This window comes from Phyllostomus hastatus, unplaced genomic scaffold (genome assembly GCF_019186645.2).
Source record: "Phyllostomus hastatus isolate PE091 unplaced genomic scaffold, TTU_PhHast_1.1 phas_scaffold_114, whole genome shotgun sequence".
In the NCBI taxonomy this organism is placed as follows: Eukaryota; Metazoa; Chordata; class Mammalia; order Chiroptera; family Phyllostomidae; genus Phyllostomus; species Phyllostomus hastatus.
In genome coordinates this window covers 8,291,968-8,311,219 of record NW_025334006.1, presented here as the reverse complement: position 1 = coordinate 8,311,219, position 19,252 = coordinate 8,291,968, and the positions used below count along the sequence as shown (strand labels likewise).

General features: G+C 37.9%; 2 protein-coding genes across 7 annotated transcripts in view; one reads left to right on the top strand and one right to left on the bottom strand.

Annotated features, from left to right (window-relative positions):
• The window catches only part of MKLN1 (muskelin 1), a 335,011-nt gene that overhangs the window by 107,482 nt on the left and 208,277 nt on the right, over window positions 1-19,252 (top strand). Inside the window, exons 2-3 of one of the 6 annotated variants that reach the window (XM_045855616.1) lie at window positions 14,211-14,631; window positions 17,373-17,509. The exons of 2 other annotated variants lie outside the window; for them this stretch is intronic. In XM_045855616.1, the coding sequence (XP_045711572.1) occupies window positions 17,502-17,509 (8 nt within the window). In that variant the 5' untranslated portion in view covers window positions 14,211-14,631; window positions 17,373-17,501. Of the gene's footprint in view, window positions 1-14,210; window positions 14,632-17,372; window positions 17,510-19,252 lie in introns of those variants that run through there. 3 more of the 6 variants (XM_045855617.1, XM_045855618.1, XM_045855615.1) reach the window with 3 other exon arrangements.
• On the bottom strand, window positions 5,067-8,770 carry LOC123829684 (NADH dehydrogenase [ubiquinone] 1 beta subcomplex subunit 7-like). The gene is made up of 2 exons (XM_045855570.1): window positions 8,759-8,770; window positions 5,067-5,453 (listed from the first exon to the last, which is right to left on the bottom strand). Exons 1-2 carry the CDS (start codon window positions 8,768-8,770, stop codon window positions 5,067-5,069), a joined length of 399 nt encoding a protein of 132 aa, XP_045711526.1.

Sequence of the window (19,252 nt, the reverse complement as noted above, 5' to 3'; positions counted from 1 at the left end):
TGAACTCACATTTTTAGACAGAGCCTTTCTTTGATTGTGATGGAAATCTCCTTTTTTTGTTAGTTTGTAGCCTTCACCATTTTTTTCTGTTGTGGGGGCGGGGGCCTTTGTATTTTACTTACTGAGTTGTAATACTACTTTATTAAAATATTAAGGGAACTCTTTATTCCCAAGAAAGATTCTTTTTAGTCTTTTCACTTTGCCTGTGAATTTTGGACTTTGGAATCTTAGACTCTAGGCTAACATTAATTTTCTCGCTGATCTGAGTAAGCCCCTTTACCTGTTGTGACATAGTTCCTTTGCCTGTAAATGGAGGCAGCGGAGGCTATGTATCTCAGAGAACTGTTGAGTGTAAAAAAGAAAGTACATGTGGGATAGTGCTCAGCAAATATAGGACACGAGTACTTTGTTTTCAGAGTGTATGTTAACCTGACAGTGTTATTGAATCTCGTGCAGGACATCACTGACTGGTGTCAACAAGTACCCATTTCATTTGTTTTTATTTTGGTTTTGGTTACGCAAACATTTGGGGAGCACTGACATGAACCATGAGTGCTGGTCTAGGTTTTGGTGATATTAACATACGTAAAGTAGAATTAGAAGCTGCCTATTAAAAACTTGATGTGCATTAGAGTGTTTATGTTTTCTATATTCCTTTTGCTTCCCTGACTACTCTTTCTAAGTTGTCACCAGATGAATCTCCTACCACTCCTAACATGTCCAGGTAAAAAAACCTTCTCAACACTGAGGCAAATGACCTGGTTGGTCCTTGGTTTCTACATTTGCTATCTCATCTCTACTAGAACCTATGCTTATTAAAATTATTTATTTATGTGGTAGAAGTTATGAGTAATAGTATTCCAATTTAGATGGATAGGTTTGGCTAGCTTTGAGGAAATAGAAAATTTGTACTTTCTCCCCCATTCATGATGTCTAATGCCTTTGAGTTCTCTCCACTACTGCCTGTTAAAAATTATATATATAATCAACCATTAATAGTAAAATAGAAAGTTCTGAAAACAATGTGCTTTGCCTGTAATTGGTATTTGTTTTTTTAATAGATGAAAGGAAAGAAACTCTAATGGCAAAATTTTAACCATCATCCAGATAGAAAATATTTCTCTATTATTCTTCCTATACACAAAATTGCCATATGGGTTCCTACACTGAGCATAGTTTTAAAAAAATAAAGTCAATTTTATTGAATCCCATTCATTTGCCAAGCATTGTGCTAAGTGCTTTCATACACATTTTCTCATCTAATGGATCTTTGGCTTTCTCACTGCAGGGGAGAAAGTGAGACTGCGCCTTGCTTTGCTGCCCTCTCCACTTAGAGTCCTTGTTCCTCCATGTCTGTGAAAGCCTTACACTGGTAGCAAGGCAACTCAGTTTGAGGTGAAATTCATTCTTTTTTCATCTTATCCAGGTCCACAGCAAGAAGTTGGTTGGTTTCTCATTTCTGGAAGATGAGTGGTGTGTTGACTCAAGAAAAAGTGACAGAAATAGTATTGAGGATCAAATATTCTTTAATAACATCCCATGTACCCACATGGGTGGGCACCTACCTCTGGTGAGAAGTCTTTCTTTTTCTGGCTTCCTTCCAGATAATCCATCGAAATTTCTGGAGAGAGGATCCTTACACATTCTACTTCCCCTTTGATTTATTTTGTTATCTCTGAACACAGCTCCCTTACTACTTCCCTCCTTCTTGGGAGAAAGAAAAGAAATGTCCTGGGGAAACATGAGAGATCTTATCTATTACCTGCCATTTTCTCCTCTTACCATGATTCCAAATCTTGGACTTCACTAAGGAAAACAGAGCCTCAATGAAGTTGCATAACCAGTGAGAAAGGAATCTTCCTTGGGCAGTAAGAAGAGGCTGACCCACTATCTCAGCTCTTAGGAATGACTCTCCAGCTGCTGACAGAGGCCACAAGGGTTTAGCCATGAGGCCAGTAGGGACCTCCCCAGTAACTAACAAAAAGGAAGCAGCCGGGACTAGCCAGAGCTGAACTGGTGCAACTGACCCATCTGTGGAAGTGCCCCCAGGGACAGAAGCCAACGGTCCAAGTTGTAATGTCCTGACAGTGTAGCAAACTCAGAGATGAGCCAGTATGGGGATGAATGGTGCCCCAAAAAAGACTCTGAGAAAGGATATACTTATAATCAGCATGTGGTGACATTTTATTTTCAGAAGCTTATTCTTCATTCATTCACTTACAGAACAGACATTGGAGTGAATATGCTTGGCATGGGGCTGGAGATGGGCACACTCTGCCCTCTGGGGGTTGACAGTTCAGCAGAAAGGGATTGAGAGCAGGAGCTCTAGGAGAACTTAGAAGAGGCACTTAAGATTCAAGAGGCAGGAATGTTCCCCGAGAATTTGTGAAAGGCTTATACAGAGGGGGAGGAGGAAGGACATTGCAGGTGGAGGAGGCAGCAGTGCACAGTCACGGAGGCAAGAGAGAACAGGTGGCTTGTTGGAGAAGGAAAGTGGTTTGGTGTGGCTGAGATCAGACTATGCAGTGGGAGAGGCAAGAGGTGATCCTGGAGAGGTGGGCAGGGGTCAGATTACAAAGGTGCAATCTTGTGTGTCTGGAATCTATCATGGGGGCCATGGGAACCACTAACTGACTGTGGAGGAAAGGCAGGTCAGATCTTCTTTATAAGGAGGCTTTCTCACTGGTTGTAATGAGAGATTGGATGCAAGGAAGGCAGACGTAGAGGAGGATCTTGCAATCACTGAAGAAGGACATAATGTGGGCCTGAACTATAGCAAGAGGCAATAGGGCTGCAGAGAAAGAAGAGTTTGGGATAATCAAAAAGGAGATTGTTCCAGCTGACCTTGGTGGGGCCCCAAAAGCTCAAAATGGCTCCCAGCTCTGTGGGTGGGGGAAGATGAGGGAAGGAGAGAGCTTACTGGAAGAAGATGATGAGTTCAGGTTGAAGCAGGACTCCAGGGCAGAAACCCTGCCATTGACCTATCAGTGGTGGAAGCCCAGGGCAGCTCAGTGACATTGCAGACTCCCTAGGAGTACCCCAAAGGAGGCTTAAGGACAATTATAGACCCCACTGACTACAGAGGATGGAGTTCCTAATATGGGCTCCTATTAAGAAGCCTGGCTGATTAAGACTGAATCTGTGAAGGACTGAGGCTGCAGATGAGAGGTCTTCAGAACCTGCAGCCAAGCAAGGTCTGACAAGCAGTTTCCATGGAGATGCGGTATACGCAGGAGGGAGTGAGTAGGAGGCTGATCCACTCCAGAGCCTTGGGTCACAAGGCTGAGCGGGGCTAACATAAACAGGAAAAAGACATAGTCAGTCAGTAGCAGTTCATTGGGGTTGTATCGTCCTAATTCTAGATTAAGTCTAACAATCTAGAAGGATTAGAGTAAGCCACTTAATGATCCTGCTGGTTATTTCAGGTAACACTTAATGAGGGCACACGGAAGTGAATGACAATTTAGGCTAATTCCAAATGTTATACACTCATCTTAAGCCCGTCTGCATCCCTGGATTCTAAGTTGCTACAAATCATTTCCAAGTTTCTGGAGAAACAGGCAGAGATATAGGAAATTAGAAAAAAATTTTTATTTGCCATGTTGATGGCACTAATAGGAAACCTTGGGAGCTCTTTGAGAAACTCAGGTTCTGGCAAAGTCCCAAATTAGATTGTACTGTTAAACAACTTGAGGAATATTCTGGACAGAAAGCAAGCAGCAGTGGGGTCCCATGTGTTTCTATGTATGTGTGTGTGTGATTAAATATACATAACATAAAATTTACCATTTTGACCATTTTTAAATGTGTAATTCAGTGGCATTAAAGTAGCTTCGTAATCTTGTATAACTATCATTAACTATTTCTAAAACTTTATTATAATTCAAAATAAAAACTCTGTAGGCAATAAATTTCATTAGAGTGGGTTTCAAATGTTTGAAACAACTTTATCGTGCTGTGAAAACTCTGCCTGCAAGGCAGGATGATGGTTTAGCTCCTGCAGATAAGCAAACGGAATTGGTCTTGATTTGGTCAGTTGCTCTGATTCAGACCTGGAGTTTCTGGACAAAGAATCCTTGTCTTGTGGGTGAATATGTAAAACCTAATCTCTGGAGAGATCTTAATGACTGATGGGACTAATTCACTTTGATCTCCACATTGTTCACATGGCTCATGGTAGTGCTTTATTAAGAAGTCAGTAAAAATTAAGTCAGGGATACAGATCCTCATGAAAATCCTACTGGAGGCAAACTGTGTTCCAAAGATACTGGTAACTGGGTTTTGATGAAATCCAAGAGTGAAGTCATCTTCAGACTTGACCTTTCTTCCTGGGAAGTTTTAAGTTCCTAAGTCAATCGCTTTATTTATTATAGGTTTATTATGCTTTTCTATTTCTCTTAAGTCAATGTAGGTGGTTTTGTCTTTCAAATAATTGGTCCATTTTATCTACATCATCTAACTTTTTGGCTTACAGTTGTTCATAGTATTCCCCTTTTTGAGTATAATCCTTTTTATTTGTGTAGGGTCAGTAGTAATGTCCTCTCTCTTTTTTTATTTTGGTAATTTGAGTCTTCTTTATTTTGTTTCTTTGTCTAGCTAAAGTTTGTAAATGTTGTTGATCTTTTTAAAGAACAAATTTTGGTTTTCTTCATTTTCTCTATTGTTCTTTAATTCTTTGTTTTATTAATTTCTACTCTAATCTACTTTTCTTTGCATCTGCTTTATTTAGGTTTAGTTTGCTCTTCTTTTTCTAGTTTCTTAAAGAATGATGGGTTATTGATTTGAGAGCTTTCTTTTCTTTTTTTCTTTTTAATATAGGCATCCACAGCCATAAATTTCCCTCTAAGCACTGCTTTGACATATCCTGTAAGTTTTAGTGTATTTTCCTTCCATTTTCATTTGGTTTAGAGTATTTACTAATTTCCCATGTAATTTTTTTACCTATTGGTTATTTAGGAGTTTATAGTTTAATACCCACATATTTTTTTAAGGGCCTGGAGGCTTTTATTTCTCCACTGGTCCATCAGGTGGTGGGTGGGCCCACTACAGGGCCACCTTGCAGGCCTCTAGCCTCTGGCCAGATCTGCCTCCCTTTGCTCCCACCCCTTCTTCCGCTGCAGCAGCCGTTGCTCCCGCTCAAACTCTTTCATTCGCATCACGTACTCAAGGTGCTCGCAGTAGTCCCAGTCGTGCTGCTCATGCTTGCAGGCTAGGAAGTTGGGGAAGCTGTCACGCTTGCACTTGAGCAGCTGGGTGAGGTAGTGGGCGCAGTAGTCTCGCTGCTGGAGCACCAGCTGTGCATCGTTCATCTCCTGCTGCATGGCCACCATCTCGCGCTTCTTGTGCCCAGGGAAGCCGTAGTCTGGAGCGAAGGTGGGCATATGCAGGGGGTCAGGCTCCACTGAGGGATCGCCCAGGTAGCGCCTGGCCAGGTGCGCCCCCGTGGTTGCTGTCTAATACCCACATATTTTAACATTTTTCATTTTTAAATATATTTTATTGATTATGCTATTACAGTTGCCCCTATTTTTTTCTCCTCTTTATTTCCCTTTACCCGGTACCACCCCACCAACATTCTCCCACCTTAGTTCATGCCTATGGGTCATACATAGAACTTCTTCAGCTTCTCCATTCCCCATACTATTCTTAACCTGTCCCTGTCTATTTTATACCTACCATTTATGCCTCTTATTCCCTGTACCTTTTCCCCCATTCTCCCCCGAACCACTCCCTGCTGATAACTCTCCAGGTGATCTCCATTTCTGTGATTCTGTCCCTGTTCTAGTGGTTTGCTTAGTTTATTTTTGCTTTTTTTTTTTTTAGGTTGGGTTGTTGATAGTTGTGAGTTTATTGTCATTTTACTGTTCATGTTTTTGATCTTCTTCTTTTTCTTGGATAAGTCCCTTTGACATTTCATATAATAAGGGCTTGGTGATGATGAACTCCTTGAACTTGACCTTATCTGGGAAGACCTTTATCTGCCCTTCCATTCTAAATGATAGCTTTGCTGGATAGAGCAATCTTGGATGTAGGTCCTTGCCTTCTTTGAATACTTCTTTCCAGCCCTTTCTTGTCTTCAATGTTTCTTTTGAGAAATCAGCTGATAGCCTTATGGGAATTCTTTTGTAGATAACTCTCTCCTTTCCTCAGGCTGCTTTTAAGATTCTCTCCTTATCTTTAATCTTGGGTGATGTAATTATGATGTGCCTTGGTGTGTGCTTCCTTGGGTTCAACTTGTTTGGGACTCTCTGAGCTTCTTGGACTTCCTGGAAGTCTATTTCCTTTGCCATATTAGGGAAGTTCTCCTTCATTATTTTTTCAAGTGAGTTTTCAATTTCTTGCTCTTCCTTTTCTCCTTCTGGCACCCCTATGATTCAGATGTTGGAATGTTTAAAGTTGTCCCAGAGGTCCCTAAGCCTCTCATTTTTTTGAATTTTTATTTCTTCATTCTGTTCTGATTGAATGTTTATTTCTTCCTTCTGCTTCAAACTGTTGATTTGAGTCCCAGTTTCCTTCCCGGCACTGTTGGTTCCCTGTGCATTTTCCTTTATTTCATTTTGCAGAGCCTTCACTTCTTTTTCTATTTTGTGACCATACTCAACCATTTCTGTGAACATCCTGATTACCAGTGTATCTGATAGGTTGGCTTTCTCTTCATTGCTTAGTTGTATTTTTTTTTCTGGAGTTTTTACCTGTTCTTTCATTTGGACCATATTTTTTGTCAGGGCACACCTATTACGTAGTAAGGGGTGGAGTCTTAAGTATTCACCAGAACCCGGGTTGCTGCGTTGTGGCGCTGTTTGTGGAGGAGGGGTCTGAGAGGAAACAATGCCACTTGCTCGGCTCTTGGCTGGTTTTCTTTAACTTCCCCTGCTACTCACAAACAAATTGGGCCCTTCTGGTGCTGATTCCTAAGTGGGTGGGTTTGTGTCTGTTCTAGGACCCTGTGGATCTCTCCAATAAACTCTCCTGTGAGACTGGGAGTTTCTCCTACCACCTCAACCCCCACAGGTTTTTTCAGTCAGAGATTCTGAGGTTTTATTTCCCCACACTGGAATCCTGAGTTGCGTGGTCTGTCTCACTCTCCAGTTGTTCCTCCCAGTTTATCTGCATGCAAATGTGGGACTGCCCGGTCCACCAGCTGCTGCCTTTCTGGGGATCCTCTCTGCCCCAGCTGCCTGTCTCTGCCCCTCCTACTGGTCTAAATGAATATTTCTTCTTTAACTCCTTGGTTGTTAGACTTCCATAGTTTGATTTTCTGGCAGTTCTGGTTATTTTTGTTTGTTTGTCTCTAAATTTGTTGTTGTCCTTCTTTTGGTTGCGCAAGGGGGCAAAGTATATCTACCTACACCTCCATCTTGGCTGCAAGTTCTCTAAAGAATCACATATTTTTGAATTTACCAAAATTCCTTGTTTTACTGATTCTAAGTTCTTTCCAGTGTGGTCAAAAGTCATAGTTTGCATGATTTCAAACCTTTTAAATTTATTAGGGTTTGTTTTATAATCTAGAATATCATCTAACCTGGAAAATAGTCCATAGTCAGCTGAGAAGAATGTGTATTCTGATGTTGGTGGTTGGAGCATTTTATCGATGTCTGTTAGGTCTACTTAGTTTATAGTTTTTGTTACAAACTATATAATACATTGTTATAATACATGATTTTATATCTTTTAAAGAAGTTGAGAAAAAAGGAAAGCAAGTTATATTTAGAATTTGTTATATCAACCTTCTTATGTACCATTTCTGGTCCTCTTCATTTGTTCCTATGGATTTGAGTTACCATGTTGTAACTTATTTTTTACTCAGATTCAGCTTTGTTTCTGAACATTTCCTTTGCTATCATCGTGAAATATATTCTTTTATACAATTTATTTTTTAGATCATTTTAGAAGATATAGGAGAAGAAATAGGCATTGATATACTGTCTTTTATAATATATAATTACATTTACCAGTACTTATGTTTTTTGTGTGTGGATTTGAATTACTAACTGGAGTCCCTTGTGTTCAGCCTGAAGTATCTCTTTATTTCTTGTAACTTTCGTCAGCTATCAATGAATTCTCTCAGGTTTTGTGTATCTCGGAAGGCGTTTATTTTATTTTCATTTTTGATAGTTATTACTAAGTAAAAGATTCTTAGTTGACAGGGTGTTTTTTTCTTTCCCTTCCCAGCACTTTGAATACACCATCTCAGTGCCTTCTGTCCTCCATTGTGTCTGGTGAGAAGTTGAATGTTATTCTCATTTGGGTTCTGTTGTATGTGATGAGCTTTTTTTTTCCTTGATTTTTTTTGCTATTTTTCTCTTTCAACATTTTTACTATGATGTGTCTGGATGTGGATCACTTTATCTATTGGGGTTAGTTGACCTTTCTGAGTGTGAGATTAATGTTTTTCATCAAATTTCACAAGTTTTCAGCCATTATTTCTTCAGATATTTTTCAGCTCCTCTCTTCTCCCTGTATTCTCATCATGTGTTTGCTGATATGCTTAATGGTATCTCATATTTTTCTGAGGTTCCATTCATATTTCTTCACTACTTTCTTTCTGTTCTTGAGATAAATAATATCTATCTATCTATCTATCCATCTATTCTACCTGTCTTCAAGTTTGTTGATTCTTTCTTCTGCCAGGTCAAACATACTATTGAGACCCTCTAGTGAATTTTTGTGTTTTGTTATTGTACTTTTCAAGTTCACAGTATCCATTAGGTTCTTTTAAAAAAGTAATAATAATAATTTCTATCTCTTTAGTGATTACCTTATGAGACATTATCGTCATACCTTCTTTTGCTTCTTTAATCATGGTTTTATTTAGTTCATTGAACATATTTATAATAACTGCTTTGAATTCATTGCTAAGTTGGGTATCTGGGCCCCCTCACGGGGTGTTTCTGTTGACTGCTTTTTTCTACCTATGTGTGAGTCACAAAACACTTTTCCTGTTTCTTTGCATGTGTAATAATTTTTTATTAAAACTGGACATTTTATTTTATTTTTTATTTTTAGTTTTTATCCTCACTGAAGGACATGCTTATTGATTTTAGAGAGAGGGGATGGGTGAGAGGGATAAAGAGAGAGAGAGAGAATAACATTGATGTAAGAGAGAAACACTGATTAATTGCTCCTCACATGAGCCTGGGCCAGGGACCAAACCTGCAACCTAGGCATGTGCCATGACTGGGAATTGAACCCGCAACCCTTCAGTTTATTAGACAATGCTTCAACCAACTGAGCCACAACAGCCAGGGCAAAAACTGGACATTTAAGATAATATAGTGTATTAACTCTGAATATTGATTCCCTCAACCTTATTGTTCATTTTTGAGTATATGAACTTATTGTTATAGTTTGCTTTTTGATTTGCTTAGTGACTTAGCTAGATTATTTCAGTAACGTGTATTTCCCTGCAGTGTGAAACCTCTGATGTTGCTCCTTAGAATGTGCATGCTTGGTCATGTGCACAGTCATCCTGGGATGACAGTGATTGTAGCATTGCTCTCTTGGACTGTTTCTGTTTGTGATCTTTCTGTTAAGTTGTCTGTCTCTGTTGGTAAGGTCACACTAGTCGTTAGGCTTCATTAGTTGCTAGCTAATCACTCTGTTGTTTTCAACATGTTCTCATGCTCTGGAGCATAAATTGCTCCACAATCTGATCCTGAAGTAGTTTCTGAGTCTAGTGTTTGAGATTTATTCTGACCCCAGGTGGGGCTCTTCTTAGCTGTCTTTTTTCCTGGTTCTTTCTGGTACACTAGATAGCCTACAATCTATCTTGTTGCAACCAACTTCCTCTTAATTGCTTATCACCAAAATATCCATTGTTTTAGAGAACTCCCTTCAGTTTGATGTCCTCACACTCTGTTCCAAATAAAGCTTATTCTCTTGTGGAGAGCTTCGAAACTCTATATTCTTATCTCCGGCATCTTCCCCTGGGCAAAATATCTGCTCTCAAATTGGGGGAAGGGACAGCAACCACTTCTCTTGGAGTAATAACCCTGCTTTCTAAGCAGGTAACTGTGTGGTAGCATGTAGCCTCTGGTCTTCTTGGCTTTCATGTTCCTTTGTGGAACAATAACTTTAAATGGTTACAATTCCACTGTTGGAAATATACCTGAAGAATCCCAAAATACCAATTCAAAAGAATGTATTCACCCACATGTGTTGCAACCGATAAAGGCGGGGCAGATCCACTCTTGCATTCAGGAGATGGAAGAAAATGCGTGGAGCCGTGGGGATGCTTGATATCCCTTTATTCACAGGTGGGTGAGCCATGCACACCACAAGCTGCATGTCTAACTAGTGGGAAGCCCCTACTTGTTTAAGTACTAGAGGGGAACAAAGCTGCAAAACTGCCAAAACATTACATAACATAACATAGTTCTGTGCATGCGAGCCCACTTCATGTTATGGGAACGGTTTATCATACCCGGCCTCAAGGCTACGAGAACACTAGTTATCAGGCTCCTCCAATGCTGTGGGAACACTGCTTGCCTTAGTTACCCAGACACCTGGGTGAGGAAGCCAGACTGCCTCCACTTACCCTACATCACGTGTTCACAGCAGTGCTATTTACAAAAGCCACGATTTGGAAATAGCCTAAGTGCTCATCAGTAGATGAGTGGACATAAAAACTGTGGTACATTTACATAATGGAATACTATGCAGCATAAAGAAATAAGGATTTCCTACCTTTTGCAGTAGCATGGATGGAAAGGGAGACTATTATGCTAAGTGAAATAAGCCAGTCATTGAAAGAGAAAATACCACATGATCTCACTTACAAAAGGAATCTAATGAACAAAATAAACTGAGAAAATAGAACCAGAGGCATAGAATCATGGAACAGACTGACAGCTGTGAGAGGTGAGGGGGTGGTGGCACTGATTGAAAGAAGTTGAGGGGATTAGTCAAAGAACATATATAAAGGATCCATGGACAACAGTGAAGGGACTGATCATGAAGTGGGTGGCGGGCGGGGTGGAGGGGGGCAAAGGGGGAAAAGGGGGAACAACTATAATAGCATGAACAATAAAATATATTTTTAAAAAATCAAATCAGGCCACAAAATATTAATTTTCACCAGTATGCTTATTTTGTTTAAGGATGGGTCTTTGGAGCTCCTCACCCACATTCCTGAAATTGTCCCCTAAAATCATTTTAATAGCAGTGAACCTTTTCTTGACTGCTAACAACATTTTTATGAACTTCTGTTCAGAATTTTGTTTCTGATTGAAAATAAGGGCAATATGAAGACTAAATTGGAGATGAATCGTGGATAAAGGTACTGATAGATTACTCCTGACCAAATGAAAACTTTACAGAGAGGCTCTGAGAACCATCTCCCTTGTGCATTCCAAGCACAGAATACCAGCAGATACTGATCAAAATAAACTACTAAACCAGGTAGTAGGTGACAAAGGTACAATTCTTAGTTGTCTTTCTGCCTTTCTGGGTAGCCTTGAGTAAGCCAGTCAACATCCTCTGAGCCCTGGTTCCCAGTATATTGTGTTAAAGTATTTGTCTCACTACTGGTACCCAAATAGGGACTGTAATAATGACAACTGTATTTATGATGGAGTGATTTTCATAAGCCTTCCCTGGTCCTTTTCCTTCTTGCTGTCTCTTGTGGTTGACATCATGCATCTGGGAAGTATCTGTCTGGGCATTACGAGTTATTGCTGTTTTGGATCTGTGAACTCCAGAATGAGCCCTGATCTATAATTACCATTTTCTAAACATCTTAAACTTGTTGGATGAGGAAATAAAGTCACAAAGGCTTATCTCTTCTCTCACTAAATGTTTCAATTTGTGAAAGAAAAAGAAGTGGGACACTTGAAATTTTTGGCTCTGATCTTCTACTCATAGTCTATAATTTAAGCCAGAATTAAGTCTCATCCTACCCAGGCATCATCATTTTTGGTTACTTAAAATGAAATTGGTTCAAAGCCCAGGCCCAAGATCACTTCACTGTTGAATTTTACCAAAATATAAACTCTTCCAAAATGTAGAAGCAGAAGGAACATTTCCCAACTCATTCTTTGAGGTCAGTGTGACCCTTATACCAAAGCCAGACATCGCAAGAAAAGTACAGGACAATATTGCCTTATGAATGTAGATGCAAAAAAATTCTCAACATTATACAAGAAAACTGAATTTAGCAACATATTAAAAAAAGAAGAAAACATAAGACAAAAACTTCACGATACTGGATTTGGCAATGATTTCTTGGATATGATATCAAAGGAATGGGTAACAAAAGAAAAAACAGATTAAAAATTTTAAATTTGCATATCAAAAGACACAATCAACAGGGTAAAGCGGCAACATACAGAATAGAGAAAATATCTTCAAGTCATATGTCCAATAAAGGATTAATATCCAGGATATATAAAAAACTAAAACTCAGTAAAAAACAAACCACCCAATTCAAAATAAGCTAAGGACTTAAATAAATATTTCTCCATAGAAGATATACAAAAGACTAATGAGGACAAGAAAAGATGCTCAACACTCCTAGTCATTAGGAAACTGCAAATCAAACTATAATAAGACTACCTCATACCCATTAAGATGGCTGCTGTCAAAAAACACAGGAAACAAGTGTGGCAAGGATGTAGAGAAATTGGAACCCTGTATTTTTTTGGTGGGAATGTAAAATTGTACAGAAGATATGGAAAACAGTAGGGAGGTTCTTCAAAAAATCAAAAATACTGTAGAACTACCATTTGATCCAGCAAATTCTCTTCTGGATATAGTCCCAAAATAATTGAAAGCAGGGTCTTGAAGAGCTATCTGTATACCCATATTTACAGCATTTTCACAATAGTAAAATATGAAAGCAACCCAAGTGTCCATTGACAGATGAATGGATAAGCATAATGTGGTATATACATACAATGGAATATTATTCAGCCTTTAAAAGGAAGGGAATTCTGACCTATGCTACAACATGGAACCTTGAGGATATTAGTGCTAAGTGAAATAAACCAGTAACAAAATGATAAATACTATATGATTCCACTACTATGAAGTCTCTAGAGTAGTCAAAATTGTTGAGACAGAATGGTGATTTCCAGGGGAAGGGAGAAATGGGAATTTATTGTTTAATGAGAATAGAGTTTCAATATTACAATATGAAAAGTTATGAAGATGGATGGTGGTAATGATTGCACAACTTTATGGATGTATTTAACACTACTAACCTGTATACTTAAAAATGTTTAAAGTGGTACCTTTTATGTTTTGTATATTTTACTATAATGTTTAAAAATAGAAAAAACGATGATATAGAATGATCAAGTGGGAATGATCCCAGGAATTTAAGGTTGGCTTTACATCGAAAAATCAATTAATGTAATACACCATATCAATAGAATAAAGGTGAAAAACCACATGATCATCTCAATAGATGCAGAAAAACAGCATCTATGCAGAAAAATTAATACCCACTAATGATAAAACACTCAATAAACTGAAAATAGGACAGAACTTCCTTAACATGATAAAGGGCATCTATAAAAACCCAACAGCTAACATCACACTTAACAATGAAAGACTAAATGCTTTCCCCTTAAAATTAGGAACAAGAGAAGGGTGTCTGCACTTGCTGCTTCTATTCAATACTGTACTAGAGGTTGCATCTGGGGTACTTCGGCAAGAAATTGAAATAAAAACCATCCAGATTGGAAAGGAAGAAGAAAAAGTATCTTTAATTGTAAATGATATCTTGTGTATAAAAAAACAACCTAAGGAATCCACTAAAAAATCATTAGGACTCATAAAAAAAGCTTACCAAGAGTACAAGATCAATATATAAAAGTCAATTCATACAAAAGTCAAAAATATAATTTACTAGAAATTGTATCTCTAGTAAATAGAAATACAATTGACTACCAAAATTAAGAAAACAATTCCATTTATAATAGCATCATAAAGAATAAAATACTTAGAAATAAATTTAATAAAAGGAGTGCAAAACTTTCCCCCTGAAAGCTACAAATCATGGAAGAAATTAAAGAATACCTAAAGAAAAGTAAAGCTACAAATCATGGAAGAAATTAAAGAATACCTAAAGAAAAGTAAAGACAGCCTACAATTATGCATCAAAAGATTTAATATTGTTAAGATGGCAATACTACCACAATTGATTACAGATTCAACACAATCCCTATCAAAATTCCAGCTGAATTGTTTTCTTGTCTTTTTTTTTTCAGGAATTGACAAGCTGATTCCAAAAATCTTGCAAAAATAACAAGTTGGAAGGCAGTAATATAGTATGACACTAACGTGAGGAAAGACAATAGAATGGAATAGAGAGAGTCCAGAAATAAATTCTCAATTTACAATCAGCTGATTTTTGAAAAAAGAACAAAGTTGGAAGACTAATTAAGATAGTGTAAAACTGGAATGAGGCGATCAGTAGAATGGAATAGAGACTCCAGAAATAAATCTTCACATTTATGGTCAGCTGATTTCTGAAAAGGGTGCCAAGATCATGCAATGCAGAAAGAACAGTCCTTTCAACAAATTGTGCTGTGTCAACTGGATATCCACATGCAAAATGATGAAAATAGACCCCTTCCTTACACCACACAGAAAAATTAACTCAAGATGGACCATTGACTTAAATATGAGGTAAAACTATTAAAATTCATCAACACTTAAGCTTTCATGTTTTTCCATTTTCATGTGAGGTAAAACTATTTAAAAAACATTTAAATATGAGGTAAAACTATTAAAATTCATCAACACTTAAGCTTTCATGTCTTTCCATTTTCATGTAAGAAAATGGAAAGACCACCTACAGAATGGAAGAAAATATTTATAAATCCTATATCTTATAAGAGATTTGTACATAGAATATATAAAAACACTTATAACTTAATAATAAAAAGAAAAATAAGCCCAGTTTTTAAATGGGCAAATGATTTAAATAGACATTCTTTAGAGGAAAATGTAAAAAGTCCAATAAGCAACACACTCAATATCATTAGCCATCAAGGAAATGCAAATCAAAACCAAAATGAGATACCTCTTCATGTCTCATTAGATGGCTATAAAAAAAAAGACAGCTACAAGGATTGGCAAGGATGTGGAGAAATTGGAATCTGCATACATTGCTGGTGGAAATGTAAACTAGTACACCACTTTGGAAATGTCTAGAAATTCCTCAAAAGATTAAACATAAAGTTACTATAATAACCTAGCAACTCCATTCCTATATATATATCACCAGAAGAAATAAAAACATGTCAACACAAAAAAACTGTACATAATGCTCATAGCAGCAGCATGCATAGTAGCCTAATGTTAGAAACAATACAAATGTCTATTAGCTAATGAAGGGTTGAATAAAATATGATACACACATACAATGAATGTTATTTGGCAATAAAAAGGAGTGAAGTATTACAAGATAGATAAAACTTAAAACAATATGGTTGATTCCATTTATCATATTTTGCCATGTATAATGCACATCCATGTTTTTGGTCCAAACTTTCAGGAAAAAAACTTTCATTTTAAGTTTTTAATTCAATTACTTATTTATTTATACTTAGGTACTTGTTTTTTATATAATAAAGGGATTTTAGAATTTAGTTTTGAACATATGGTATAAGAAATTTTATGTAACAAATAATTACAAAACACAAGAATGGATACAAGGTATTTCAGGTACTACCCACACATAATGTGCCTTCTTATTTTCCCTCAAAAACTTAGGCAAAAAACTATGCATTATACACAGAAAACTATGGTATATAAAATGTCCAGAAAAGCAAATCTATAGAGATAGAAAATACAGTAGCAAGTCTAATTGCTGAGGTTTGATGGTGGAGGTCAGGAGGAAATGGGAGTCACTGCTAAACGGCTATAACGTGTCATTTTGGTGGTGACAATTGATTCTAAAATCAGTTGTGGTTACATTTGCACAACTCTGTGAATATACTGAGCTATATACCTTAAATCGTATAAATTGTATGGTATAGGATAGATATTTTAATAAGTAGATGTATACAGGGTCTGGCACAAATAATGCCCCTTTTTATTACATAAAAATCTTTTATTACAAAATCATAAGCATGTAATTCTGTAACAACAATATCACACTCAAGCACACCATATGACATTTTAGGTGAAATGTTCAAATTGCTGCCTATCTTGTGCGAGACATTCACACCCCCCACCCACTCACTCAATGGCATTACTTCTGCTGGACCCTGTAGTTAGGTATGTGATAGCCAGGTAGATAGATAGATAGATACATACATACATACATACATACATACATAATGTACTATAAGGCCAAGGGATATAAGAATGCCTAAGCCCAGGCTTAGCCTAGGTACCACCATTACCCCTGACAGTACAGAGTCAATAGACTATAATATTTCATTAAACAGGTTGTACCTAAAATGCTAAAGCAGAGCTCTCTAGTAAACTGGTTTAGATCTTGCAGCCAAGATAGAAGATTCAGAGGGCATATTTTCTTGCCCTAAGCCACCTGAATCTTGCAATTTTATGAATCTTTACTGGGTGTGATATGATAGTAATGAAGAGTGTTTGCACCCCTTAATTCTGTCCATGTATTATTTAAATAGCCAAGATATGGAAGCAACCTAAGTGCCTGTCCATAGACGAATGGATAAAGAAGATGTGGTACATACATGAATGGAATATTCTTTAGCCATCAGAAAAGAATGAAACCTTGCCATTTGCAACAACATGGATGGACCTACAGGGTATTATGTTAAGGAAAATAAGTCAAAGAAACATGAACACTATATGATTTCATTTATTTGTAGAATCTAAAAAACAAAATAAACAAAACAGAAACAAACTCATAGATACAGAGAACAAATTGATGCTTATCAGATGGGAGGAGGATTGGGGTGATGATAAAAGGTAAAGGGACTAGGCAGACAAATTACCAGTTATAAAAACAGTCCTGGGCATAGGGAATATGGTCAATGATGTTGTAATAACTATGTATGGTGTCAGATGGGTGCTAGACTTACGGAGTGATCACTTCGTTAAGTTATAAAAATGTCTAATCACTACGTTGTACACCTGACACTAACAAAATATTGTATGTTAACTGTAATTGAAAAGTTAAAAAAAATTAAAGAGCATTAGGGAGAACAGAGAAGGAACAAATAGCTAGACTTCATTGCAAGATGAGAAATGCCCTCCTAACACTGAGGCCACCTAGAAGGAAGAAACAGAAGAAAGGAGAGGGGAGGGAAAAGTGGGAGGGGAATGAAGGGAAGATGGTAGAGAGGGAGAGGAGGACAGGGGAGGGAAAGCCTAGATACCCTACTCACTGTGAATGTGGCCCTGTGCCTGCAATCAGAGAATACTGTCTCTTCTTGCAGAATAGGAAGGAGAGGACAAAGAAGGTCAATATCCCTCTCCTAGATGCTCTCTAATTGGAGGAAGATTCCTGACAGAGATGTGGAGATGCAAATACCAGAGGAGACAGGGTCAAACCAAACCTGAGCAGAATGCCTTGGTGAGTAAGAATACTTAACATTTCCTTGCAAATCAAAGACCCTTAGAGAAAGCTGTTCATTTTGCAATTTGCGAGTAAGATTTTAACCTGGAAGCAAATTGGAGAATTATTAAAGTGATTTGTGTTTCATAGCAAGATTATGGCTGTTGGTATAAATGAAGTGCTTTACAGATGTTGTAAGATATTGTGGGCAGGGAAGCCATCCATTTGCATTCCCTGAGCCTTACTTTATTAAGTGCCTTGAGTGGTTATTTTTCCAAAGTCGTCTTCTCCTCTCTTCTGAGAGCACTTGTAGTCAGGGTACACTAAAGTTCTATTCATGAAGAAGAATAAGGATGGAGATGAACTTCATAGTGATCTAGAAGAGACACAGCCTAGTGACTTGCTTTCTGGTGCACTGATTTGTAAAAGAGAAATGATCTACAGGGTACCTTTGGTGCAAACAGTCCTTTCTCTCTGTTTAGTTTCCAGAACTGCAACAGTCTGACCTTTCAGTGCTATTAAGCAGACCAAACCCTGAGGGAGGATGTGAGGGTAGCTGGGGAGCCAGTTTTAGTTGATAGCAATGATTCTTTGTGCAGACTTCCTGCACCCTGGTTTTGGAGTGACACTTTTTTGTCACCCGTTTGAACTTTCCTTTTAGCTTTTTTTATATACAAGACCTTTGTTAGACTCACATGACCATGACCACCAGCAGTCATCCTGTGCAACCCAGCTTCTTACCACTGGAAAGTATGGCCTTCCAGAGAGTATCACCTCAGGGCAACTCACGTTTCCAATCAGAACTCTAATCATGGTTTGTGGTTTTGTACAGAGAGGTGATTTGTCCATGGTTCCCCTCTCCTTTGCAAAATTCTAGTATCAGAATAGTATAATGAGCATACAGTATCTATCACTTAGATCAAACAATTTTTAAAAACTGCCATATATTCTTTATTTTTTCCTTTTTCTCTTTCATGCTGAAGTAATTTTTAAAATATATTTTATTCATTATGTTATTACAGTTGTCCCATTTTCCCCTTCACTCCCCTCCACCCTGCCCACCCTCTCCCACCCACATTCTCCCCTTTAGTTCATGTCCATGTGTCATAAGTTCTTTAGCTTCCACATTTCCCATACTATTCCTGCCCTCCCCCTGTCTATTTTCTACCTATTGTCCATGCTACTTATTCTCTATATCTTTTTCCCCTCTCTCCTCCTCCCACTTCCCTGTTGCTAACCCTCCATGTGATCTCCATTTCTGTGGTTCCGCTCCTGTTCTCTTTGTTTGCTTACTTTGCTTTTGTTTTAGGTATGGTTGTTACTAACTGTGAGTTTGATGTCTTTTTTTACTGTTCATATTTTTTAATCTTCTTTTTCTTAGATAAGTCCCTTTAACATTTCATATAATAAGGGCTTGGTGATGATGAACTCCTTCAACTTGGCCTTATCTGAGAAGCACTTTATCTCCCCTTCCATTCTAAATGAAAGCTTTGCCGGATAGAGCAATCTTGGATGTAGGTCCTTGCCTTTCATGACTTGGAATACTTCTTTCCAGCCCCTTCTTGCCTGCAAGGTCTCTTTTGAGAAATCAGCTGACATTCTGATGGGAACTCCTTTATAGGTTACTGTCTCCTTATCTCTTGCTGCTTCTAGAATTCTCTCCTTCATTTTTATCTTGGGTAATGCACTTATGATGCGCCTTGGCGTGTTCCTCCTTGGGTCCAACCTCTTTGGGACTCTCTGAGGTTCCTGGTCTATTTC